This window comes from Manduca sexta, chromosome 14, assembly GCF_014839805.1.
Source record: "Manduca sexta isolate Smith_Timp_Sample1 chromosome 14, JHU_Msex_v1.0, whole genome shotgun sequence".
NCBI classification, from domain to species: domain Eukaryota; kingdom Metazoa; phylum Arthropoda; class Insecta; order Lepidoptera; family Sphingidae; genus Manduca; species Manduca sexta.
In genome coordinates, this window is record NC_051128.1 from 681377 (window position 1) to 708128 (window position 26752).

Sequence of the window (26752 nt, forward strand, 5' to 3'; positions counted from 1 at the left end):
TGGTGGTGGTATATATCTTAATTAATTATTAAAATAGAGGGATAGAAACTAATAAAATATCCAGGAACTAATTCGGAAATAAGATAAGATGTGGTTCTTATGATATACCTAGATAAACTCAAGTATTCGCAAAATTTTGTGTCTTTGGATTTAAAGTTTGTCAATTAAGTTTAATTTCAATTAGTCTCTAATTTGATAAATAGAAAATACCTTTAGTATAATAATATAATTTATTAATCACATTACTAAATGGCATTGTGAAAATATACATATTGCACATTGACGCTGCATTTGCAAATGTAATAATATTTTGATCTTTATCAATACTTTATTCTTTTATAATGTGTTTGTTATTTAAATTCAGCAAATGCAGTGTCGAATATTTCTCAACATTTCAGTCTTCCGGCTGATGGTGATTATCACAAACAATCGGTAACTAAGACTTACAGCTAAAATTCGTATTGTCCAGAATACTACTCAATATCAACCATAAATAAGGCACACAAACAATATTTAAGTTAATAATATACAAAAATTACTTAGACTTCGTCGTCTTTATTCATACTTAACCTAAACGAGTTCAATACTTCACCAAACTTTGCTTTCTGTCTCTTCAGAGTATCGTTTTTATCAACTTTTGGTAACTTTGCTATACTTTCTGTACTCGATGTGTCAGTTTGGTACGCCTCTTCTGGCGTTGGTGGGTTAGACTTCATCAGCCTCGGCTTCAGAAGATGTGGACCGCCAGTGGCGAATATATTCTCCAGTTTTGATTTCAAATCTTGTCTGCTCATGCTAGTGTCTTCTTCGGGTTCTTCCTCAACGGAGTTTGTATCTTCCGAGTTTACTGGTTTTAAATTTTGCGCTGCTTCACGTGATATTATCTCTTTTTGCAAATCTAAAACAACGATTTACGTTCTTTTATTGGGGAGAATTCTGTACCCTCAGTGACATTACCAGTGGAATGAGACCTTTTCCTTGGTTCGTCATCGTCGCTGCCAGATATTTTGTTCTGGAAAAGATTGTTCAGTTTGCTCATAAAATGTATCTGTCTGTCGCTACCAAACGTAATGTTGTCCTCTTCTTGTGAATTATTGGAATTAACACTACTCCTTGGTTTCTCTTCTTCTTCTTCTTCACCTTCTTTCTTTGTCGGCCTTGCAGATATAGTATACGATTTCTTGAAATGTGGACTTCTAAAGAAATTTTCGTCCAACGGAGGCGGCACAGGAATATACGGGGCATCTTCCTTCCCTTCTACATTTTCGGAAAGTGTATTTCTGCTATCTAAAGTATCAGAATACCCTGATTCGTCTGTTCGCGAATTCGTTTCACTATCGTTAAAAGCGGTTACTTGTTCGTCATCCTCGTCTTCTTCTTTCTTCCTCTTCGTTTACTCTAGGCAGATCCTCTCTGTGGACTTGCGCTATGACATCATATTTAGATAATCCCTGATTACCCAATGATGCATCCGACCCTACGTCAGATAGTTCACTAATCGATTTCCTTTGCACTTCATTGCGCATTGGTATGTCTTCTTTTTGATCTTGGAGGCTAATTACTTCTCCATAGGTGTCTTCTTCGGCTTGAAGCACTTGATCGAGCAGGTCAATTATCTTCGCTTCCTTCTCTTCGTTATTTTCTACATACGCCTGATGTATTGTTATCTCTTCAGTCTTTGGCGGCTCGCCGGCACGCTTGGCCAGCATGGTTAGGCCTCTGACGCTTCCTTCTGTTTCGTTATCCATTTCTTCGATGGTATCGTCTCCTCCGTAAGTACTAATTCTATTCATAGTATCGGGAGGGGTGGGTGATTCCACAACGATTTGGACAGGTGGGGTTCCATTTTTGTGTCTTGCTGTTGTTTTATCTTCTACAATATCCTTTCGTTTATAGCAGCAGATGCATATAATGTATATCGGTATGCCTGTAATAATATATGAAATTGTTGTCATTTGTTTAAACACCACGAATTGAATGAATAAGTGACTGAAAACTGAACCAAAATAGAATATTATTGTCAGTGGATCAGATACATTAAGGATTGTATTCATTAGACTCACGAACATCTAAAATTCTAATGCGACGCCACGTACTGTGTCAACCGAAGAATTAAATAACCCTTACCGATTAGTATCCAAACCGCGACACAGATCCACGTCTGCAGTTTGATGAGCACCATCAGGTGCACGTTTACGTAAATGCTGAGGCATGGGATCAGCGGGACCAGCGGGGTCTGAAATTGATTAAAATATACTCATGTGATTATTTTCAGTAACAATTTTTTCTAACAAAAATAGATTATTTTTATCGCCGCCGCAAAATATTATGTTTTTGATTATGACTAAAGAAAAACGCGATAAACTAAGATGATAAAGGTGCTGCAAAAAACCCACCTTGAAAGACACTTCCTCCTTTGCTCTCGGCTGCAGCATCATGATGACCACAAGCAAGATGACCAGCGCGTGTATAATCACTGCCGGGATGAGAGGGCTGTTGGCGTGTGTGATCACCAGGGCAGAGCTGACAGAAGCAGCAACTAAAGAAGGATTATTTATAGTTTACAAAATTATGAAAGGTTCATTTCAATCAAAAGGTAACGATGTCACTATAATTCAAATTAAAGATGGCGACTAATGAAATAAGCGTATCAAATGTTAATTACTCTTATTATCACGTACCGTCACCATAAAGCAATGTACAATTATAGATTTTTCAACAAGGGATGTTAATTATTTGATCTCTATGGTGCCCTTTCTTTAACCATGTTTTAATGAATTATTTTTTTAACTACACAGTACCACTATCAAATATTATAACTTCAAAGGGTTTTTAAAGTAGCTTACTGAACAACGCCAAGGAAACTTCGACGATCCGCTCCGTGCCTTTTGTGGGCAAACGGAATCCGCAACCAAACAGCTCTTTGAAAAATCCAGGGGATGACTTAGGGGCGTAACTTGAATGATATCTGGAAACCAACAATTATTCATATTTATATTACCTTTGAAACGAAGGTGAATAAAAATTATTTTTATAAATCACAGATCTCTGTAACAGCAGTCCTATACTTTAATGGCTACGCTAATTTTAAACAGAAATATCGTTAGAGGGCTTATCTGGAATCATTGATAGGACTGTTTTACAATAGTTTTAAGTGCACTTAAGCCAATTTGAAATTCCACCAGAAGTATGCTTACCTTAAAACTACAACAGAGATCGCGACTATGGTATACGAAAAGAGTGTTCCGAGACACATCATCAAGATGAGAGTCTCCAGGTCTAGAATACCTGCCAGCACACCTGGAATACAAGGTTTAAGAAGATTTTAATAATTGGTCTGTCCGAAGGTCTAGGTCTAGGTCTTTTATAGTGTACTAGGGTTTTAAGTTGTGGCCTTCTAGATTCCGATCCCAAATTCCAAGGTCAACAAAAAATAGCTACAAGATTTTGTGTTCTACTGCTGGGCTACGAGCCATCTCTACTATCAAGAATATTTGGCTTTAGTCCATCAAGCTGGCCTAATGCTAGTAGGCACACTTCAGAAACCTTCGTAACTTCTTGGTATAGATAAATAGTGTACTTACTGATTATAACAGCTGACAGCGCGGTGGCAAGAGCTGGAGACTTGCGGCTGGGAGTCAGCTTGGCGAAGAAGCTAAATAGCAGCCCATCTGAGGCCATCGCGTACATCAGCCTTGGGAGAGGAAGTAGTGCACCTATTATGCTGGAAAAAATCATAGTATACTAGTTAGTTCTACTAAGTTCTGCTAAATTAATGCATAAGGGGATAATTCTAAGATAAAGAATGAATCTACATGAATTATAAGTAAATAATCAAGAGCGAGCAAATTGTTTACATCATCCTTTATCATCATCACTATCAGAAACAGGGAGTCCATCGAATATAGGCCTCTCCTAAAAATTTCCCGTCCAAAAGTGTTAGAACCAGCCTTCATCCAGCGAGATTCTTCGACCTTTATCAAGTCGTCTACCCTTACATTTCCCGATACGTGATTTCAGAATTTCTATTCAAAATCGTCTTTAAATTTTATAAATTATCAGCTTTTGGACGTAGCTTTGTCCGCATTAAATTCCTTACGGGAATGCATTATAGACAACATTCAAGTACAACTAGTGAAACAATTTTAAAACCTTGATGAATAATTCCGAAGATGGCCTACGTCCTGAGTTTACCTCTTTATAATGTTATGCAAAGGCTAACTTGAATAGGTACTTACTTAGATAAAATGCCAAATATCGCACCAAAAAACACTATCCATCGCGCCCAGTTCCAGCCGACGTAGCCGAAAGCAGAAGTCACGGCATACATCCTGTCCTGTTGAAATATAAATAAATAAAAGGCCAGTCAAGAGTACCCATAATTAAAGGAACTATTCAAGTGAAGGCAATAAAATTAATATAGATAAAGCAAAACAGAACTAATCCTCAATCTTATTCGTCAGTTAAACTTCTGTAAGCTATGATCGACAGTGGCGCGCATTTTATGACACCACGTAGTGTAGCTCGGCGAATATAGTAAACGGAATAGAAAGCCTTAATAATTATTTACTTAAGGACTACATTCTTTGGCAAGAGATTGAAATGTACCACTTACCATCAGCCGAGAGACATGCGTCTCGTCATTCAGTTTAAAAAAGATATTTACAGACACAAATGCGCGTCAACAACCACTCGCATCAACTATTGCACGCTAACTACGCCAATCGCTAGGTTTACAGAGCATTTCTAAGGCTTCTGCACTAAGCGTATAACACGGATATTGTTTTATATAACAGTAATTTCTAATTGCATTCTTTGCAAACAGTTCCTCTATGATTTCTCCATCATCACCAAGCAAATAACTGTAATGTTGAAACTCACAAATCTACTTAAAGTGATTGGAAAATTAATGCTAGCCCAAACTGTAACGCCCCGTAAGGCAGTGCTGGCTTTAAGAAGGGGCAGGGTACCACTTACCTGAAGATAATAAGGCACCATCATAGTGACGACGATGGAAACACTGGAGTATACCAAAAACGCCACCAGAAGCACGATCAGGATTGTGAAGGGTATCGTACGGCGAGGCCTGTGGACCTGGAAAGTATCAGATTTAACTCCTTTTTTAAACGATAATAGTGAAAAAATATTTTTTAAGACAATCCGTAAGGCTTGACTTACCAACTTCTTATATTTGATATTATAAATGTGAATATTTATAAAATGTGTTGTTGTCGCTTAGATATTTTGATGTTGGTAAGAAGTGAACATAGAAAGTTCAGAACAAATTTGCTATGCAATACAAGCAGATATTCTGGCCGTCGATGGAGGCAAATTTCGCGTTAATCGACTTTACATTTAAACTAATTTAGTACTATAATCGGTTAATAAATAGTATTACTTACTTCTTCAGCTACAGCATTGACGGTATCAAATCCAACAAACCCGTAGAAGCACACGGCGACTCCCTGCATCGTACCCCACACGCCGTACGGGAAGAACCCGCCCGAACCGCTCCCCTCAGGAACGTCCGTCAGTGGAATATACCAGTTATTGACGTCGGCTAGACAATTAGAAGGCATTTAGTTTATACGTTAGGTGCTTTTAAATAGTAAATCATAATGAATTTCTATAGTTTCCAAAAAATAAAAGATTTGCATTCTTGCAACAAAACAACATGATTGTAATGATTGACGTCTCTTTTTTCATTAGTCGATACTCTCTTTACACACTACTTCACATATCGAGTGCTGTGAAATAACTATGCCGTGATTGTTTAGAAATCATCAAGTCTCAAATTTAAAGAAGGCCATCAAAATTTTAAAAGTAGTACCCAATTCTAGACCAAAAATAAATATAAATGATACCACAATGTACTATATACAATATAGACTTACCGCAAATGGCTCCAGCGACGATAATGAACGCAATGACGATGATGTTGACTCCGACCAACACGTTGTTTACATACGCGGACTCACGCACGCCGACCGACAACAACACTACAATATAAAAAGATTCATACTGATATGTAAAGTCTGAGGAATGTGATTACACTATTTGCACCTTTGCCTAACTCTTCAGTGATAAAAACGTTAGTTTATGTTTATTAATAGTTCTCAATGCAGCTAATTAGGATAAAAAAGCTAGCCGCTAGATTTGTACTAAGTGCCACAAGGCCCAATAGTTAAAAGCGTAAAACTGTGCTGGTACTGTACTGCATTCAACCCCTGATATTATAGACTTATAGTGTGCAGTAATTACACTGGTTTTTATTTTATTCATACCCAAAATATCTGCTGAACGATACGAAAAACCTGCCTAGCGATATATGTGTTCTGTTTTTGTAAAATCTACCAACCTCCAACACAGAGAATGATGAGGAAAGCGAGCAGGTTGAAGTAGGGCGACATGAGAGGCACTCCGAGAGGCAAGGCGGACTCGTACCACGCCGTCATTGAGCCGTTGACCATGGAGTCTAAATACAAACTGAGACCACTGGAGAGACTCGCCGCTCCTGGAAGAAGAAGGGATTGCGTTATCGCACCAATAATTACTATAATTTGTGAAGAGAACACACAAAATGATTTTGTATGAGTTGTATAAAATTCCACAATTTTCAAGAATCTAAAGTAAGCTCCGATTTTTATACTGCTAACTAAAATTATAATAATAATATTTTATATTGTTGCGTCTTCGGTCTAGCGAAGCTAATAAAAATAGGCTTACGACCAAGAGATCCCTAGTTCGATTTGACGGTCGGACTAAATATTGAATCGATTTGCTAATACTTTTTGCCCATGAAAGCATTCCTAGATGCAGTTGAAAAATTGACATCAAGTAGGTAACCACGAGTGAAAAGTTATCATTCGTGGAATAAGTACGGAGAGAAGACGAATGCAAATGAGACGCAGATATCTCCTCAAGACTTTCTTTTAAGAACTCTTACCAACAGCAGCTTCCAGGATATTGCACCAGCCTATAAGGAAGGCCATCAGTTCACCGATGGCCACATACGTGTAGATGTAAGCGGAGCCCGCCCTCGGCACCCGAGTCGCGAACTCCGCGTAGCACAGACCTGAAAAGAAAGAATCAAATGGAACGGTGAGTGAATAATTTTAAGTATTTATTAAGGGTTTGTATGGCAACATTTCTAGTATGTAGAAGTTTTGGCACGGAAGAGGTAATACTCTTGGCAGTTCCTATCAAATGTCGTGCTGTATGTACAGGGAAAGGAATATGTCTGGCATTGTCGAAGGCTCTATATAACCGGATTCCTGCTGGCTTTCCTTCATGTAGAATCTAATTATCATTAGAAAAGGCGAGATTTCATGTGCCGGCAAAATATTTATGAGCGGGCAAACTATTTCACGATGTATCAATAAAAAAAAATCCATTTACATCGAAATAAGTGTACTGTTAGGATTTTATCGCGGTTTATTCTATTCTATTTTTCTCTCGACATTTCAAAGACTGCAGCCTTCAGGGCACGCGATGGAATGAGTTTTCGAAACGTCGTTAGAAAATTAATTAACAAATAAACCACGATAAAATCCAAAAAATATTTCGATGTCTAACATTCGCGTAAACGTGAGAAATTATTATACAAACAACATTAGTCTGAAAAAATCAAAAGCGGTAAACTATTGCTATTACATTTGAACATCCAAAGGCATGATCCTTGCACAAACAAGGAGGCCAGGTTTTACATCTAATAGAAATTACAACAAAAGCCATATCAAAGTTAATTATTTGACATATTTACAACAATAATTATAATATCTGTAAACAATAGGAAAACAATTCGATGCCTACAAGGTACATATTTACGATTATTAATCAAATTGATAACAATGCATGCGTTATCTAATTCCTAAGTTATTACGTGTGTTATTGTCTGAATTTCGATGAAATTAGTTCGACTAACTACATCCTTTAGTATTTTACAGTGTCATTTAGATATAACGTTACTATAAACAGTAGAAACACCATACAACACCTTGAATTCAAAGTATTGTTTGGTATTTCACTGTGCTCGTCATCCTGAGATACGAGATGTTTTATTATGTCCAGTAATTACAATGTCCTTCAAACCGGAACAACGGTGACTACACACTGCTGCTTGGCGGCAGAAAGACATTGCGGTGGTACCTACCCAGGCGGACTCTCACAATTGAAAGACCTACCACTATATTTTGACATCATGTTAGTGTCATGATTAAAGTCCCACCTGCAAATAAAGCGGCGACAGCAGCCATGAGAAATGAGAGCACGACTGAAGGCCCGGCGACGTTGAGCGCCACGTACCCGATAAGCACGTAGATTCCGGCCCCCGTGGCGCTGCCCACGCCCAGCGCCGTCAGATCCCAGCGATTCAGACATCTGAAGTTGACAAGCAAGTAGATATAGTAAGGAATTATCATGGAACATAGTACGTTGATATCTAGTAGCACCGACCCGCGCCAGCTTCGCACGGGAGCATACACGCCTACTTTTTTTTTGCTGTCGTACAAATCGTTAATTTATACTAATACTATAAATCTAAAAAGTTTGTGTGTTTGCCTGAACGCAAATATTAAGAACTAAGTTCTAAATCGATTTTGAAAAAAAACACTAATAGGAAACTATATTACTTCGGAGTTCGGAGTGCTATAGACTCCTTTTTATCACGGAGAAACTTCTTCACGCAGACGGAGCTGCGGGCAAAAGCTAGCTAAGTTTATACACATAAACCATCCTCTTAAACCACACCATAGATAAAAACTCTATGAAATCCATTTTATAGCTTTTCAGTTTATTGCGTTACAGACAAATGCGGTGGGGAACTTAGTGTTATAATCTGTAAAAAATATCTGTCTGTAAAAAGGGACGAAACGAAGTATGTGGGTAAATTTAGGCTAGTTTATTTATTATCCATTTGAAAAGCGAGACGAGCAGCAGGTTTCATGGTAAGCATCCTCACTTCATAGCCATAAATTGGAGCAAAGTCATTAACAACATTAAATTACAAATTACTGATTGGTTCTAAATAACAACAGATTATGGCGCTAATAAAGTCTTGAGACATCAGTTAATCAGATAAGACTCGATACTCATGAATCATCCATTAAATGCAATCACAACAAATACTTTCTGCAACTTGTCGGTAAAGAAATATAATATATACCAACAAAGAATTTATAAAAATCGACCACTTATTAAAACTGTTCTATTCTGAAATGAAATGAAATGAAATGAAATGATTTATTTGAATCTGTAAAATGTTATACATTATTTAGATTCCGTCAATATTAACTCTACCACCAGTTCGGAAAGCAGTTTTCACCAGAGAAGAACGGGCAAGAAACTCTGGTGTTGCTCTTTTCAATCAGTTTAGGGTAAAGACTACAACAGTACATGATAAAGTGAAAAGAGAAAAAAAAAAAGTTTAGAGCAGTTCATTTATAGGCTCGTGAAATAAGGAATAAATTAATTTAAATTTTTATATGACTGCACAACCCTCTCAGGAATCATGAAATTTCTCTATTATCCTTATAATTATTTCCTCCCAGCACCTCTAGCAATTAGAAATTAGAAATGTAAGCGAAATGGGCAGAACAGTCCACACAAGCAGCACCCGTTCACGAGTATGACGCATGTGCCAGCCATCGGCCTCCTCGACCATATTGTAGGGAAGTGGCCGACCCGTCACACGACGCCGCCGCAGGTACAGACAGTTAGAGAGTATTTCATACCCAAGCCGCTTACAGTTATTTTACAAATAAAGAGAAAGAAAAAAAAAAATATATATATATATATATATATCTCGATCAAGTGACATGATTCCAAAGACAATCACACAAAAATGCCTAGTCCCAGGCATTTATATCCTCTAGGTATTCTGAGATCTTGTAATAAGCTTTATTACACAACTTGGCAATATTTAAGGATTTGATCTCAGTGGGAACTTTGTTATAAAAATGTATACAGTAACCCTTAAAAGACTTGCTGATCTTTTGGAGCCTTGTTTTGTGATTCAGTAATTTATTTTTGTTTCTAGTATTTAATTTAATTCTAAGTACATCTTCACCATACAATATCACATCCATCACCTAAATATTTTCTTCTTCTTCAGCCTTTGAAAGTCCACTGCTGAACATAACCCTCCCCTAAATATATCCAGATCAATGTAAGGGTAAAAGGAAAAAATCAAAGGTAAAAGGGACCTGCATTCAGCGAGTACTTGCGACCTTCACGAGGTCGTCTATTAAATTACACACACACATCATCACGCATTTATCCCCAAAGGGGTATGCAGTTACGCAACCAGGGCACCCACTTCCCTTCAAGTGTGCCGTCCCATGATTTGATATGGGGCGAGCATATCGCCGTATCAGGCTCAAATTCCAGACTCCTGTCTGATACTGAGTAAAAAACCCAAGTATCACTTTTCCCGACCTGGGAATCGAACCCAGGACCTCCGAGCGCTGTCGTACTGCGCATGGAGTACAACCACGCCACCGAGGCATTCTACTATATTATTTTTACAAAATTAACTGTAACCTTCGTAAATTTCCGTCTTCTATTTGATCAGGCGGGAACACTTTCCTCCGACACCGAGGCCTGCAGAAGGCTGGCCACTTCACACCAGCCATTAGTCAGCGGTATGCACTCGCTGTGCCACTCATCCCTGATTACTTATAACACCTGGAAATCAAAATTCCTTTTGAGCAAATTACAGTATTAGAGCAAGCAATCAAACATCTGCAAAATAAGGAACATCACACATAAGTCAATAGCTAAGGCGAGTATTCATTTCGCGATATTTAGTACTACCCACATTAGAACAAGTTCCTTAGATCCATCTAAGCTTTGCATAATAGTTAATGCTAGAAATTTCATAATCAAACGATGTTAAAGTACGTTCTTTGAATAAGATGTATGAAGTATTTAAAAAATTCTCTCTATATAAAAAAAACGTGTGGAAACTCAGAAAGATTAAGGCAAATAAAATCCACATTACTATAACATACAAAGAGCTACGCAGGTATTGATACACCTACTAAAAATATGTACCACGTAGTACACAGGAGACGCAGTTTACATTAAAGAGAAACAATTTATTTATATGTAAAAGAGTGACATAATTTTACCTACACAGTTTTTCCTTAAATACCGTAAGGCAAGAGGTTTTACGCTTGTATAAACACGTAACTAACTACTGTTTAATTCGCATGTGTATTGTATAGGATTCTGTACAATCCACTCCATGGCTAAGCCCTAGTATTAATACATTAACACCAAGAACTATAAAACCAAAGTGCAATACTTAAATCAAACAAATCCATTACCAAAGAGAATAATCTACGCATTAACTTCATGGTATTTCTGCTCGTTTATAATCTCGGTTAAATCTTATCAGTTAACTTAACCTTACGTTCCATTCGGTTACACAATGCTGATACAACGTATCTGCTGATTGCGCTGAGAAAACAAACATTTTATGAAATTTTGATAAAAAGTTTTGCGAGAAGAATATTTTTAATGCGGACTTTGGAATGAATTTTCCTATGCGTGTTTCTTTGGAGATATGGGATGTCGTGTAATGTCCCTACCCTTATTCTATTCAAATTTGGAGTCGCTGCAGCTCCTATTTACGAATTAACAATCTATCGAATAGGACGGTTTCTGGTCTGTAATGTGGTGCCAAATCGATAGATTTATCATTGCAGTTTTATTGTACTGGCTTAAGTTAAAGCTTGATACGACTCGATGGTGAACGAACTAAATAATATCTCAAAATTGACGACTACAGAAAGAGACAATGTTCTTGTGAAGCCAATACTTGTCTCTTTTCTGTGTATCATATGCAATTTCTCTGCCTCTGTAAGGGATGTTTGTATCTAACACTTTTGTATTCTTTGATGGCTAGATAAGAGAGAAAAGAGAATTTTCTGTGCCCAGAAGTAACTTCTGAAATATTTGTAACGCTCTACATAGTTCGTATCATAGGTTCTATTGTTTGATCGTAAAATAAGTAGCTACCGAGGACCGTATTAACAAATCAATCTCACATTTGAGAACGATCTTAAGTAGACATTTAATGTATTGAATTATTTAGTAAACCAAGCTTAAGCTGGTACTTAAGAGCTTGTTCTCAACTGAGTTGGCAATAAACAAAACTCAGCGCTCAAAATCCATCGCGTATTTTGACTGTGTATTCTTCGAGCTATAAATGTTAATTTGGCTTTTTAAATAGAAACTATCTTAAGATGTTAACATTAATAAAACAACATCTCAGCTAATATTGCACTTCAAAACTAAATTGAGTTAAATCTTATAATGCAACACCTAATAATTACCTACCTAATTTATAATGAGTATGCAAATAAACCAATAAGCGTGTTCGAAATACTTTCAACGTAACACCATGATATTAATGTTGACTGATGCTTAACGAATAGATCATAGCTCTCAGGAAACACAGAACCAGAGAGTTCATAGATTTGGCACGTGTATATTAATAAGACCGCTGCAAATGCAAAGTCATTAGACACTGAGTCAGAATGATGAATCTCCAACTACTATAATGATTCCTTATGTGTTAAATGTGAATGACTTATATTTACGTGTTCTACCTTTTGAACAATCAGAATTTAGATCATTTATATTCAGCAATTTCAATTACAAATCTAACTTCCAAACCTAATCTGCGTTATCTTTCAAATTGCAGTCGTTTCGCAAAATGACTCAATAAGACAATTTATGTCCTGTTAAAGAACGTACTAATCTAGTTATTAAAAACAATATCTTATTTCTAAGCAGAGAAATAAAAGAACAAAACCTTACAAATGATAAGAATTCCAAACGTTATTACAGAACTCTATATCTTGGTACATAGACAAGTGAATGTCACTATAAATGTCCTTTTCTATACTCACTCCGTAGCAATCGATATAAGCACAGTGACGTCACACAGGAACCACAACTCACCCTCAACACAGCGAGTTTCCAAAATACATTTCCAACACAAAAATCTTTAGAACAACGTGCGCCAGAACACGCCAACTGAACGTAAGTGAACAGGTGATAACGACTTATAAGATAAGATAATAATAAAATAATCGGAAGATCATTTTTCACTTGCCGCACGAGATACCATTTGTTTTAGTTACATATTTTGCGTGGAATACAGCGGGTGGCGTTTCAGGTGTTTTATTTCGGGATAGATGTGAGTTAATGAAGGCGCTTGAAGTTGTACAATAAAACTATAAATGAAAGATACGATAATTATAGTGTGTCCTTTATTGTTATCTGGAGGTTTTATCTTAAAAATTTAATTGGAAAATATAAACTAGGGTTATTCGTTATCAGGGACAGATTAGCGCAGCTACCTTAGTGTAACAAGATACCCCGAGGCCGTCCCGTATGCGCCGAAGAGGCCACCGCAGGTTTTGGTGGGTATAATAATAATAATATCAGCCCTGTATTATATACTTGTCCACTGCTGAGCACGGGCCTCCTCCACTACTGAGAGGGATTAGGCCTTAGTCCACCACGATGGCCTAGTTCGGATTGGTAGACTTCACACACCTTGGAAATTCCTATAAAGTACTTCTCAGATGTGCAGGTTTCCTCACGATGTTTTCCTTCACCGTTAAAGCGAACGATAAATTCACAAAGAATACACACATGATTTTTAGAAAAGTCAGAGGTGTGTGCCCTTGGGATTTGAACCTACGGACATTCGTCTTGGCAGTCCGTTCCACACCCAACTAGGCTAGACTTGGTGGATATGTCTATGTAGTATACAGGGGTTAGAGACTTGGTCCAATGCTCGCTCGGATGATGTTATACTCTCAAGTGACGTCATTGGGCCGTAAGACCAGCATAAACGGTCCACGCACCCCTCAAGTAATGGTAGCGGTAACACGTTTCTTGTGCGCGAAAAAAAAGAGGTTATTCGTTATGCAATCGTTAACATATTTAGTATCACCTTATTATATGGTTTATAAATGTTGAAATACATAATAACATAACAGACACTCACTACTCCCAACCAAAGAAAAAAAACTGTTAAAGATCTAGTGCGAGCACACAGGGAAGAGGTTAAAAAAATGTTTTTTTTTACCCAGCATGATAAAATGATTAATATTTATAAGAAATAAGTGTTATTGTTGTAAATAAAATACTCAATTGCATGATATAAATCAATTAAAATCAGATGTCCCATTTCCTCCTTTAATGTCCTATGTCATAAATATTTAAATAATTACCGCTTTCTAAAATATTACATTATACACGGAATATGTACAAATTTATTGATATATCTATGATGGACAAAATTCGGAACGAAGTGATCCGTCAGAGAACCAAGGTGACCAACATAGTTTTGAAAGTTAGTAGGTTGAAGTGGTTGGCCACATATGTCGCAGAACAAATAACTGCTGGAGTTAACGTGTTCGAGAGACCGCGTCTTGGCAAAGGTAGCGTGGGACGCCCTCTGGCCAGATGGCGGGACGACTTACACAAGAGGGCCGGCAACGACTGCATGCATAAAGCAGCAGACCAAGTTCTGTGGCGTACCTTGGGAGAGGTCTATGTCCAGTAGTAGAGTACTACGGGCTGATGATGATGATGTGCTAATTTTGGAGTTGGTACCACTCAATGTAAATTTTATGGTGCCAATCGAAAAGTATATCTAGCGTTGATTTTTTTTTCCAAGTCGGTTGATAAATGACGGAGTTTTCTAGTAATAAAAAACAAAATTTACTACGAATTGAGAAACCTCCTTTTGTGAAGTCATTTAATACCTTTTCCGAACTATTAAATAGCTTCCAATTCAATAACCATTTACACTGTACAATAGCCTAAGAAACTAAATAACTCACTGAATACTAAACGCATCGAATAATGCATTGGTATGCTAAACTCCGGACGGCATGTCATTCATCATATGATCAGAAATTAATTAATATCATGGCTATGATTAGAACTTAAGCCTTGTTACCCTTAGACCTCTTCCCCTATCCCAGTTAGTGCAATACTGGTAACATTTTTCTAAACTTATTGCAGAAAGACTAATAATATATTCGACATGATGATAATGTTGTGACATTAATATTTTTTTATTATAATAGCTATTATTTCAATCATTTACAAGAATTTTTATGTAATACTAGCTTGTGCTCGCGGCTTCGCCCGCGTGAAGGTGTTTTCCAGGATAAAATTCCACAGTTTGATAAAAGTCTTGCTACATATTTTCCCGGTACTTATAGGTTCAAACTAATTTTATCCCCAATCTATAATTTCAGTTCAATCAGTCGAAAATCTAAGAACATTTATACAAACTTTCATCCCCTATTTTATCCCCTTAAGGGTAGAATTTATCAAAATCCTTTCTTAGGGGATGCCTACGTCATAGTAGCTTTATGCATGTAAAGTCTTAGCCCGATCCGTCCAATGGTTTGGGCTGTTCCTTGATATATCACTGTCAGTCACCTTTGAGTTATATATTATATTAACAACTGAAGTTAGCTAAAATTGAGTTTCTCGAAGCCGACCACTATTTATGTACTATGTATTTTGAGACTATGCAATTTTGTCGCGTTCGCGATTCACTTTCACTTTTGTTGAGTTTCAGAACGCGATATTAGATCCTCCAACGCGCACGCGAATTTGAACTTTATGCAGCGGTAATAAATTACAAATTGACTCTCCATTTTATTTAGAAAACGTTTGTATGGGAAATAGAAAAATGCTGTTTTGAGGATTTTCCCGGCAATTATTCGAATTTTTCTCACCTTTTAAAACTTCCCTAGACCTCCACGAATAATTCAAGACCAAGATAAGATAAATCCGTTCAGCCGTTCTCGAGTTTTAGCGAGACTAACGAACAGCAATTCATTTTTATATATATAGATAAATAAAGTAGTTGTGCACATGTATAGGATCGATTTTGATGGATCTAAAAATTCCTAATCCAACTACAGTCCTAAAAAGCAAACAAAAAAGATTTGATTTGTAAAAAAAAGATTTGACTCTTTTTTTTAAGGTCGTGGACAGTAACACTAACAATTTCCAATTAATATTGTGCGATTTACTATCTCAAGTTCAAGACATCAGACGCAATGCAAAGATGGACATTTGATTACTAAAACCAAATCCTATTTAATTAAATACCTAGTATCGGAGAAAATCAAAGGGTAAGCAGGCAATGGAAATAGCAAATCGATCATTCAACGGAATTGGAAATTAAGTTTTCTTTCCAAACTCAACTACAACAAAATAAAAGAAAGCGCAGTTTGCGATAAAACTGCCATTTGTACTTCCTATTTGTTTATAATCCCTATTGTATATTTACGTTTCCAAAAGACTTGATGTACAATAAAGAGGTAACATAAAAATAAATAAATACAACAATAAATAGAAGTCGCTGACCGAGTAAAGTCTAACATTTCGTCAACGCTTTCGTCAATAACCCAAAATGTTTCTGCGCGTGCAATCGCTGCAGTCGGCCGTTGCAAGTTCGGAAACGGTCCTTAATTTCACCGATAAGATATCAATCGTAGATGGCACTGATAAACAAATCAATTCACTGTATATTAAAATACAATCGCTCTGATTCATGTTTATATTACACTCTTATCATACGCAATGCGGAGGCAATAAAATAGACTGTTTCGGCTTTAAAATATTTAGAGTGATTTAATAAAACAATTAGGTATTGTATTTAGTAGGCTATAAAGTTATATTTTGCGTCCTAATTATATGTAGGAACTGAGAACAGAAATATTTCGTATTCTTACAAACCTGCCGCCCTTGTAAGCCAGGACCGAAATACATTTTATAGCATTAATCAGGCAAGTCTCTTAAAATGCGTACTTATTAAATTCGTAGGTATGCACAACGAAACTTTACATCTTTAGGAGATGAAGTCTCAAAAACATGTCTAGGTCTTACTTGTGTTAGGTAGAAATTTGAGAACTTGCGCTGTTGGGAAACTTTCATGCTTCCAGAAAGCAGAGGTTAATGCATTGTTTGTCATTGAGTATTACGAATTTCACTATTTATATAATAACTGATCTATACGTAAATTAAATGGCTAAGGAAGTATAGTTTCCAGCCATAATAATATTCATATTGTAACTTATTGTCTATAGCGCCTAATAAAATCGTTAGAGCAATATATGTTTTAGTAATACTGCTATTTGCTTTGAACAGGCGTAAAGCAATTAACCGAAGTAAATAATATTTGCCAAAAATTATTATAAGGCGACCAAATCTCATATATGTTTGTGTACAAAAAATATTGATGGAACTTATATTAGGTAAGATTCTAGTTTTTTACTTAAATACTGTGGTGAGTGTTAACCTCAGTTCTCGATGAACTTCGAAAAACATCTATAGGTATTATTATACCTACATATCTAATAATATTTTACCTTATTCCCTTACCTTCACGTGTTTTACCGGATAGTATCTTATTGCGTGCAATGTATGTCTGACATGAATCACATTATCACGGTAGATAAGTAATCTAATGGATGACTTGATGACCGATCGGGAAATATGGAATTAAAAAATTCGGCATCTCGCCACCACACGACAGTATAACTTATTTTTAAAGCTGTTAATAAGAAAAACATGAAAAAGAAATACTCACATGTTTCAAGCACTAAAATATGAATTATTTAGTTATAAATTACACAGAAGTTAACATTTTATTCAAATACGCTTAAAATAAAAATATGAGCGCAACTCAAATCATTTGTGATACTACCGACGCTTTACTAAATTAAGTGGTAGATAATAATTGTGTTTTTATGACATAGATAAATTTCATTCAAAAGACGTTTACTAAGGCAAAACAAGAGAAGCAATAGACTTCAAAATCTTAAACTTCATTAGTTATCTTGGTTATATGACAATCAGTATTTCAATTGCATTTTGCAGTTGTAGTCCATTTATGTAAATATTAATCGCCGTTTTGTATAATTTTGTCACTATGCAGTATGCAAACAAGTATAAAGGTTCGCGAACATTTCACCGCCCTCTCCCTTCCAACTACCCTGAGAAAGCTTCTCCTTCATTTTCTCTTCCTTCCCTGTATCCCCTCCTTTCTTCCTCCCGGGCCCTGCGATTGGATCGCTGTGGGTCGCCAGCATACCCTCCGCTGGCACCCTCGGTGATAACGGTAGGGCCCACCAAACCCTCACAGGGACTGCCGAGGTTGATAAGCCGGGGGATCGCTTGTATACGGTTCGCAGGGGGTACCCTGAAAACAACAGCAAATCTCGAAAAAAAAACTCCAGATTTTGAACAAATACTTTAAATGGACGTTCGTGTCTATAGAATATTTGTCAATGGTGCTAGGTGTATTGCCAATCACTGCGCACGATTCCAGACTCGACTTGACTGCCTCGTAGTTGTGTTACGGTACAACTTTAGTGCTGAGGTCTTGGATTCTGCCCTCGGGTCGGTCAACGTGATATTTTTTAGTTAGTATCAGCCCGGAGTCTGGAATTTATGCCCGATATAGTGATATGCTTGCTCTCTATCACATCATGGGATGCAGTAAACACTGCAGAAAGTGGGCGCACTAGTTCGCCTACTACACACATCTCTGCCTACCCCTTCGGAGAATAATGGCGTAAGTCTATGTGTGTAATACTCAGCAAAAAAACCCAACACTCTTCCCTACCTAGGGATTGCACCTGAGAGCTCAGCGCGACTGTCAAACCTCGCGCATACAGTACGTCACAACCGAGAAAACGCATAGTTATTAGTAATCCGTAGTTATAGGTGGAGTTTTTACTGTTCATAAGCAATTGCGTACGTGGTTATTTACCCATTTCGTCATTCAGTAAAAAAACAGAACGATATATTTTATTTTTTTTATTTATTTATTTGGACAGCCAACAAAACATACACCATACACAACTATTTGTAACATTACAGTAAGTAATTGGTGCAGTGCAGTTTTAATTACAGGCTGTCACGTCATGAACATATTATTACATACCAGTAAACAATTGGCTGCACCATAAGTGCATATTCTAAATATAAGACTAAATATAAAACTAGATTTAGATTTCAACACGCGAGTTCAATATTTTCTTTTTGAAGATAGAAATATGAACATAATATTGTATGACTGACAAAACTAACGCTATAAGCCATCGTGGTTTAGTAATTGCAAGTTGTACGACCTTCAAGCTGATAGTTTTTGCTTAAAATCATCAACAAAAACACTTTAAATATAGCCTTCGGTTGTTATTATTTTATTGTATGTAGTACCGGTTTCTTGCTTTGGTATATGAATAATAGGACGGTGTTAGCTAATGTTAACATTTGTGTGGGGCGTAGGATCGGCACGGAACGCCTTTCCGTCCCCACAATGAGTGCTGGATTGCGTGAAGGGAGGTGGCAATGCCAATTAATAAGGCCCGGGAGGTTTTATAGCGTATATTCACTATTCACACGTAAAATGTTACAATGATCCGGCGGACACACAGTAGCGGCGTACGTTTCGCAGTGCGGCGTGAGCGGTGCAGCATGCACGTCGCTCTCTCCTTTTCTTGCACTGTTTTTCCTGGCTGGAACACTTCAGGGCTTCTTGTTTTCTTCCTTTTCTTGACTCGAACTAACTTGCTGGAACTGGAACTGTCGAATGCCAAAATTGCATTCGCTTATATATAACCCGGCTATCCCGTAGGGAGAGCCGCCAAAAAATAGAGCCTTTTTGCAGCCTCATTTTCACTTCCTAGCTATCACTATTTTATAAATAAAAGTTGGACCTCTGGAGTCCCCTATGCGAAATTTACACGGTTTTATAGATAAATCAATTACCTATAACTATACACAAAAATAATACGCCTATGTGCGATACGAAAAAGTTATAACAATAAAACATAAGAAAATTGTCTACAGACGACGCACAAAGGCCTTAAAAACGTTATTTACTTTGATATGAACTTATATACAATACCCATGTTTACGGCATGGGGTAGGCAAAAGCAAAAACTATGTCTATGTAAAGTTTCTACACTGTCACTTCAATATCTCGGTCGTGAGATCGCTTTATAACGTACCACTAAAAAACAGTCACACACACGTGCGCGGGCGCATTGTCCGTCGCTCTCTGGGTGTCGTTTCGCTCGACACACCTACTGCGCATGCGTGAATGCGCTGTCTCGCTCTTTTCGTGTGTGCGTCCTGCACATTCTCCCGCCGTGTATCGCCCAGCGTCCAGGGGGCGATACATTATGTAGACGTGCAGGACGCGCTCGCCGCCGATTGCGGCGCCGCCTCTTCGTTGCCGCCGCCTCGTAGCTCGGGTGCCGCAGGGTGCAGGGAGGACGATTTTTCTTCACGGGGCGTCGTAGCACGCCTCCCCTGCGTGGCTACGTCCACCGTGCGCGTCACGCCGTCAGGTCCCGGATGCGTAGCACAGATGCGGCCACGCACCCAAGTGTTTCGTGGGAGCGTCCCGTCCACGATGCGCACGATGTCGCCGATGTGTAGCTCTGGTCCCTTGCTGCGGGGCTCCCGCCGGTTGCGGAGCTCGGGAAGGTACTCTCGTAGCCAGCGGGTCCAGAACGCGTCGGCCAGCTGCTGCGACGCTCGAAGGTCGGCATGTGTGCCGTAGCCGTGTTCGGCTGGAAAATTAGGTGCGGCGAGTGGGCCCTGACAGCCCAACAGAAAGTGGTTAGGCGTCAGGGCCTCCGGATCTTCGGGGTTCACCGACACATGAGTCAGTGGGCGGCTGTTGACTGTGAACTCCACCTCGGCGAGTAGTGTCGACAGCGTCTCTTCATGTGGCCTCTGCTCGTGAAGCACCGTCGTCAGCGCGGTCTTGACCGACCGCACGAGTCGTTCCCAGGCGCCACCCATGAATGGTGCGCCCGGAGGGATGAAACGCCATCTAATCGCCCTCCGCGACGCCTCTTGTTCGGCGCCAGCGAGGAGGTGTTGCGCAGCTCCTTTTCTGCGCCGTGGAAGTTGGTCCCGTTGTCGGACCAGATCTCGGCAGGGCTCCCCGCGGCGCGCTGTCATGCGCCGCAGAGCCATGATCGCCCCTTGTGTGCTCAGGAGTGCACCACTTCGAGATGCACCGCCCGCACTGTTAGGCATGTGAAGAGAGCGACATACCTTTTTTGATTACTCCGGCCCACGGTGACTGTGAGCGGGCCGAAATAGTCCAAACCGGTGTATGTAAACGGCCGGTGATGATGCGCCAGTCGACAGGGAGGCAAGTCTCCCGTTATCGGTTGCGGTGGAGTGGCCGCCCTCTGGCGGCACTTGAAGCAGCTCCTGACCACCGCCTTGACCGTCGGGCGCAGTCGAATGACCCATTTGTGCTGCCGACAGTAATTGACGACGCTCTCCACGCCTGCATGGTGGAGTTGTGTGTGGACATGTTCCACCCACAGTTTCGTCGCCCGATGTTCGCCATCGACGATCGGAGGGTTCTTTGTTGCGGCGCTTACTCCCGTGGCGGCTGAAATTCTGCTGTCGAGGCAAATGAGTTCGTTAATAAATGTTATACTTAAAGCGTACAACCTGCTTTCCTTTGACACGGGTTTTCCTTTTTCGAGCGAGCGTAGTTCTTCCTCGAAGGCGGCCTCCTGACTCGCCTTTATGATTATGCGCTCGGCCTCTTCTTGCAACTCGGCTGGGAGCGTCACGAATCGCTCCTCCGGTGCTTGCACGACTCGTTTCGCCGCACTTTTCGCGGCTTCGTTGCGCCTCCAATCCGGATTCTCGCTTGCGGCCGCCTTGGTCCTCTTGTAATGGACCGTGTTGACGCGTTGTTTGAAGCGTTGTACTGCTTGTAGTACGCGGGCGGCAGCTCTAACGTAGCGATTCCAATTTGAGAATCGATTCACGTCGGGCAGGACCTCCTTGTACTGTTTCTCCCGACGCTCTGTAACAGTGTTCACTCTTTCCTCACCCGTGTCGGTGCTCAGCTGTGTTTCCTCCGCAGGCCATAGTTCGGGCGGGTCGCGGAGGAACTCTGGTCCGTTGAACCACCTGTGTTCCCGCGTGAAGTTGTCGGGAACGTCGCGCGTAACGTCGTCGGCAACGTTGTAGCGCGTAGGCACCCATCTCCATTGATTCGCCTGTGTGTGTTCTTCTATCGCGGCGATTCGATGCGCTACGTAGGGCTTGTACGACCTGGCTCCCGTCCTGATCCAGCACAGTGTTGTCTTGCTGTCGGTCCAGTAGGTCGTGGATTCTGGCTGCCTGGAGTGCACCTGTGTCACACTCGCAGCCATCCGTGCGCCGAGTACAGCTGCCTGTAGTTCAAGCCGTGGTATGGAGGTTAATTTGAGTGGAGCTACCTTTGCCTTGGCCGCCAGTAACGTGACTGTGACTCGTCCGTCGTCGTCCTCGGCGCGCCAGTAGAGCGCGGTCGCGTAGGCCGACTCGCTGGCGTCGGTGAACACGTGGAGTTGGAGTTTTCTCGCTCGGGAGTAGCCGGGATAGCAGCGCGGCACTGTTACGCCGCTGAGTTGCTTCAAATGGGTGAGCCAGTTCACCCAGGCGGCGGACAGTTCGTCGTCGATCGGGTCGTCCCAATCGGTGCCGCGTCGCCACACCTCCTGTAATAGCTGTTTAGCCCGCACAGTTATCGGCGACACCAACCCTAGAGGATCAAACAACGACATTACTATTTTCAATGCTTCTCTCTTCGTGGGTGCTTCTCGCCTCAGTAGGTTCGACGGTATGCGGGCTAAGTCTAGGTTGAATGCCAACCTGTCTTCTTGTGGCCTCCAAATAAGGCCTAGAACTCGTTCAGTCCTTTCTATTTCCACCGCTTCGGTTGTATTGGGCGATTCGCCGAGCGCCTTCAATACCGCGGGCGAGTTACTCGTCCACTTTCTTAATTCAAAATGAGCTTCTCTGTGTATGTTACGCACCTGAGTAGCGATTGTTATCGCCCTGTGTTCATCTTCATAGCTGTCGAGGTAGTCGTCCATGTAGTGTTTCTTCTTGATCGCCTCGACGGCCTCAGGATGCGTGTGTCGGTGTCTCTCCGCGTTGCGATTCATGACGTATATCGCTGTCGCAGGAGAGCACGATGCGCCAAAGATTAATACCTTCATTCGGTACACCTCTGGCGGCCGGCTATATCGGCGGTTTCCCCGCCAGAGGTAGCGCAGTGCGTCGCGATCTTCCTCGCGTAGTCCCACCTGCATGAACATCTCCGTGATGTCTGCTGTTACGGCGACGGGATGTTCCCGGAATCTCAGTAACACTGCGGGAAGAGGCTGTAACAAATCCGGTCCTGTTAATAAATTCTCATTCAAAGTCGTACCTTTTGTTTTGGCTGCTGCGTCGTGTACAACTCGCAATTTGTCGGGCTTCAGAGCGTTTACGACTGCGAAATGCGGCAAGTACCACGTCCTTGTAGTGTGGGACGTGCGTGGCGCTATTTCCGCGTAGCCCTTCTTGACTAGGCCCTCCATTTGCTCTTCATACCTTTCTTTAAGGTCGGGATTCTTGTCCAACTTGTTTTCTATGTTGTGCAGCCTTTTCAGCGTGTTTTCGTAGTTGTTCGGCAATTCCACGCTGTCCGATTTCCACAACAGGGCCGTCTGATATCTTCCCTCCGGCGATCTCTCCGTGTGTTCGTTCAGTATCTTGAGCGCCTTCTCGCCGGGGTCGTTCTTGGGCCTGCGGGGTTCTATAAACAGGTTGTCGGATGTTATAAAATCTCGCAAAAGTTCCTCTGTGCGTTCGTCGGTCGTGGTTTGACCGACGAAATTCACTCTGTGTCCCAGAGTCCGAGTCCGGCTTCCATGTATCACCCAACCGAGCGGTGTGAGTGATGCGACCGGTTGATGTCTCCTACCTGACCGTGTTTTCGTGGCGAGGAGGAGATGCCAGTTATCCTGGCCTATGAGGATTCGGGGTTTCGCCTCTTCCGCTCGTTTAGCGGACAGTAGGCCCTTCAGGTGTCCGCAATCCCGTATCGCCTCGTCCGGGATGCGCTGCGCCGCCAACTGGAGATTGTCGACGGTGCGTGCTTCGATGCGAAGTCGTCCCCGGCTTCCTTCAATGTTAAACTTGACGCGCCGAGAATTGTTGCGTGTCTTCTCTCCGTCGTACGTTGCTATGTGGAGTGGTTCGTCCGGCCCTTCCGCGCCGATGTCTCGAGCGAGTTCGTCGTCGATGAGGCTCACCGTCGATCCGTCGTCGAGTAAGGCGAAAGTGCGAGCCACTCCCGCCGGTCCTGAAATGCACACTGGGGCTATTTTAAAAAGGACATCTGTGGCATCCATGTTGAGTACACTGCCTCGTTCGCTGCTTCGCCGGGTGCGTCGGTGATCTTGTTTTTTCGCTCCGAGTGCAGCAAGCGGTGATGTAGATACTCGCACCCGTTGATGTCGCATTTCTTCGGCTTGCATGTGTGTTGTTTGTTCCTGAATTTCAAACATCTGAAACATAGTCTGTGCTTCTTTGCGATGTCCCACCGCGCGTCTACGGCGGCGTCGCGGAAGCGAACGCAGTCACTCATCGAGTGCGTTTCTTTGTTACACACACTGCATGTCGACCGTTTATCTGCCACAGTCGTGTGTACCCGCTGCCGGCGTGGCTGTTCGCCGCCGCCGAATCTTGCCGGCGAAGCCTTGTCCGTAATGACTTCAGGCGTCGCGAACGGGCTGCAGAAATCGGCTTCTCTTCTTATGAAGCGACAAAACTTTAATAAATCGGGCTCACCTCTATGCTGTGCGGCGGCGAACTCGTACCACTGTCTTTTCAACGTCGGAGTTAGCTGCTCCATAACTGCCTTAGATACCACCGGGTTGTAGAGGCACAGTCGAGCGCTTGTAGTGTGCCCACGATGTTTTCTATCTTCGTGGCGAATGTGCAGATGTCTCTCGGCGTATCTGTAAGACGGGGTAGCGCGCGTAGGCGCTCTATTTCGGCTAAGGCGATTGAGTCCGGGCGCCCAAAGCGCGTTTCCAGACTCTTTAACACGGTGTTCGGGTCGGCGTTGGTTATAAGCAGTCCCTGTACTGCTTCCTTGGCGACGGAGGCTACGGCGTAGCCGGGACATGTTTTCCAACGTCGTGAAGTGGCTCATGGACTCTATGTAGGCCGCTCTATATGTGAGCCAATCGTGATGATCACCGTTGAACGTAGGCAACTCTGTGTACCTTAGCATTGCCTATGCTGTGCGGCTTGCACAGCTTGTGTTATGGCGGACGCGAGTTCTTGATACTCCGTCCTCGGTCGCGATGCGACCAACGCGCCGTCTTGCACTTGTTGCGGGTTCGGCGTTGATTGCGGTTGCTGCGAAGCTGAGTTGTCTCGTAGCCAGGCTGCTACGACGGGCGGCGGTTGCTTCGTAGCGCGGTGTTCGTCGCTCCGTGCGGCGATTACAGGCGGCGGCTGCGTAGCTTGTTGAGTTCGTTGCCACGATGCGGCTTCAATCGTTGGCACTTCAGGCTGCGCAGTCGGGTTCACTGAAAATGGCATAAAACGGACGGATTATTTGTTTCGGGCGTTGGGACGGGATACGTCGGCGGGTGCACGGCACTGGCTCCCGCCGGTACAGTCGCCGGGTTGTCCCATGATACGGCAGCGATCACTGGGTCCGATGACTGTATAGGGCTTGCTTTCCCGTCGCAACATCGGTCGATCATCCTCGATCGCGAGTAATTGGCTAGTTTGAACCCAGCTATGTACTCGGCAATCTTGTCCGGCCTCCGTTATGACGGATTCGAGGTCGTCCTCGCTATCCTCCGCCTCGATTTCAGCTAGCTTGGCGGCCGCTAGCTCTATTTTCAGTGCGGTGAGTTCAGCCCTGGCCTGTGCCAGGCGGCGTGCCCTGAAGCGTGTTTAGTTGACGACGCTGCTTTGCTTCGGCTCGCTCTTGCGTCGATTGTTCCGTTGCGGCGGCAGGTCGCTCCTCCGCAGCGGTGCAAGGCGCGGTTTCCCGAAGCGTAGTGTGTCGCTGCGCTCTCGGCGATTGTTTCTTCGGTTGCTTCAGTTGTTCCGGTGACGGTCGCCGACGTCGCTGTAGCGGACGTCGCTGTCGCCGAAGTCGCTGTCGCCGAAGTTGCTGTAACAGACGCTGATTCCGCCCGCCTCCCGGTGGACCTTGTAACTGGCATCCTTCCCGTTCACGTTAATCCGGCTCGAAGGACCAAAATGTGGGGCGTAGGATCGGCACGGAACGCCTTTCCGTCCCCACAATGAGTGCTGGATTGCGTGAAGGGAGGTGGCAATGCCAATTAATAAGGCCCGGGAGGTTTCGGCTTCGTGTCTTCTTCCATTTCTTGACTCGAACTGAACTTGCTGGAACTCGAACTGCCGAATGCCAAAATTGCATTCGCTTATATATAACCCGGCTATCCCGTAGGGAGAGCCGCCAAAAATAGAGCCTTTTTGCAGCCTCATTTTCACTTCCTAGCTATCACTATTTTATAAATAAAAGTTGGACCTCTGGAGTCCCCTATGCGAAATTTACACGGTTTTATAGATAAATCAATTACCTATAACTATACACAGCTATTTACTTTGATATGAACTTATATACAATACCCATGTTTACGGCATGGGGTAGGCAAAAGCAAAAAACTATGTCTGTAAAGTTTCTACACTGTCACTTCAATATCTCGGTCGTGAGATCGCTTTATAACGTACCACTAAAAACAGTCACACACACGTGCGCGGGCGCATTGTCCGTCCCTCTCTGGTGTCGTTTCGCTCGACACACCTACTGCGCATGCGTGAATGCGCTGTCTCGCTCTTTTCGTGT

The 26752-nt window shown here is 41.8% G+C and overlaps 2 protein-coding genes across 2 annotated transcripts in view; both read right to left on the reverse strand.

Moving 5' to 3' along the window:
* Positions 1-211: 211 nt before the first annotated feature.
* On the reverse strand, positions 212-13115 carry LOC115442909 (cationic amino acid transporter 2). The gene is given in 17 exon segments (XM_030168113.2): positions 212-901; positions 904-1379; positions 1381-1927; positions 2128-2236; positions 2397-2539; positions 2847-2968; positions 3198-3300; positions 3585-3724; positions 4239-4336; positions 4978-5094; positions 5403-5560; positions 5895-5999; positions 6359-6514; positions 6947-7075; positions 8228-8379; positions 10540-10683; positions 12970-13115. Coding segments are annotated over 16 exon segments (3009 nt in total). The 5' UTR covers positions 10632-10683; positions 12970-13115; the 3' UTR covers positions 212-539.
* A 7950-nt stretch (positions 13116-21065) lies between these two features.
* The window catches only part of LOC119189285, a 7079-nt gene continuing 1392 nt past the window's right edge, over positions 21066-26752 (reverse strand). The window contains exons 2-5 of the mRNA XM_037438464.1: positions 25545-25819; positions 25157-25454; positions 24706-24875; positions 21066-24217 (exon numbers count right to left, since the gene is read on the reverse strand). Of these exons, the coding sequence (XP_037294361.1) occupies positions 21066-24217; positions 24706-24875; positions 25157-25454; positions 25545-25819 (3895 nt within the window). The remainder of the gene's footprint in view (positions 24218-24705; positions 24876-25156; positions 25455-25544; positions 25820-26752) is intronic.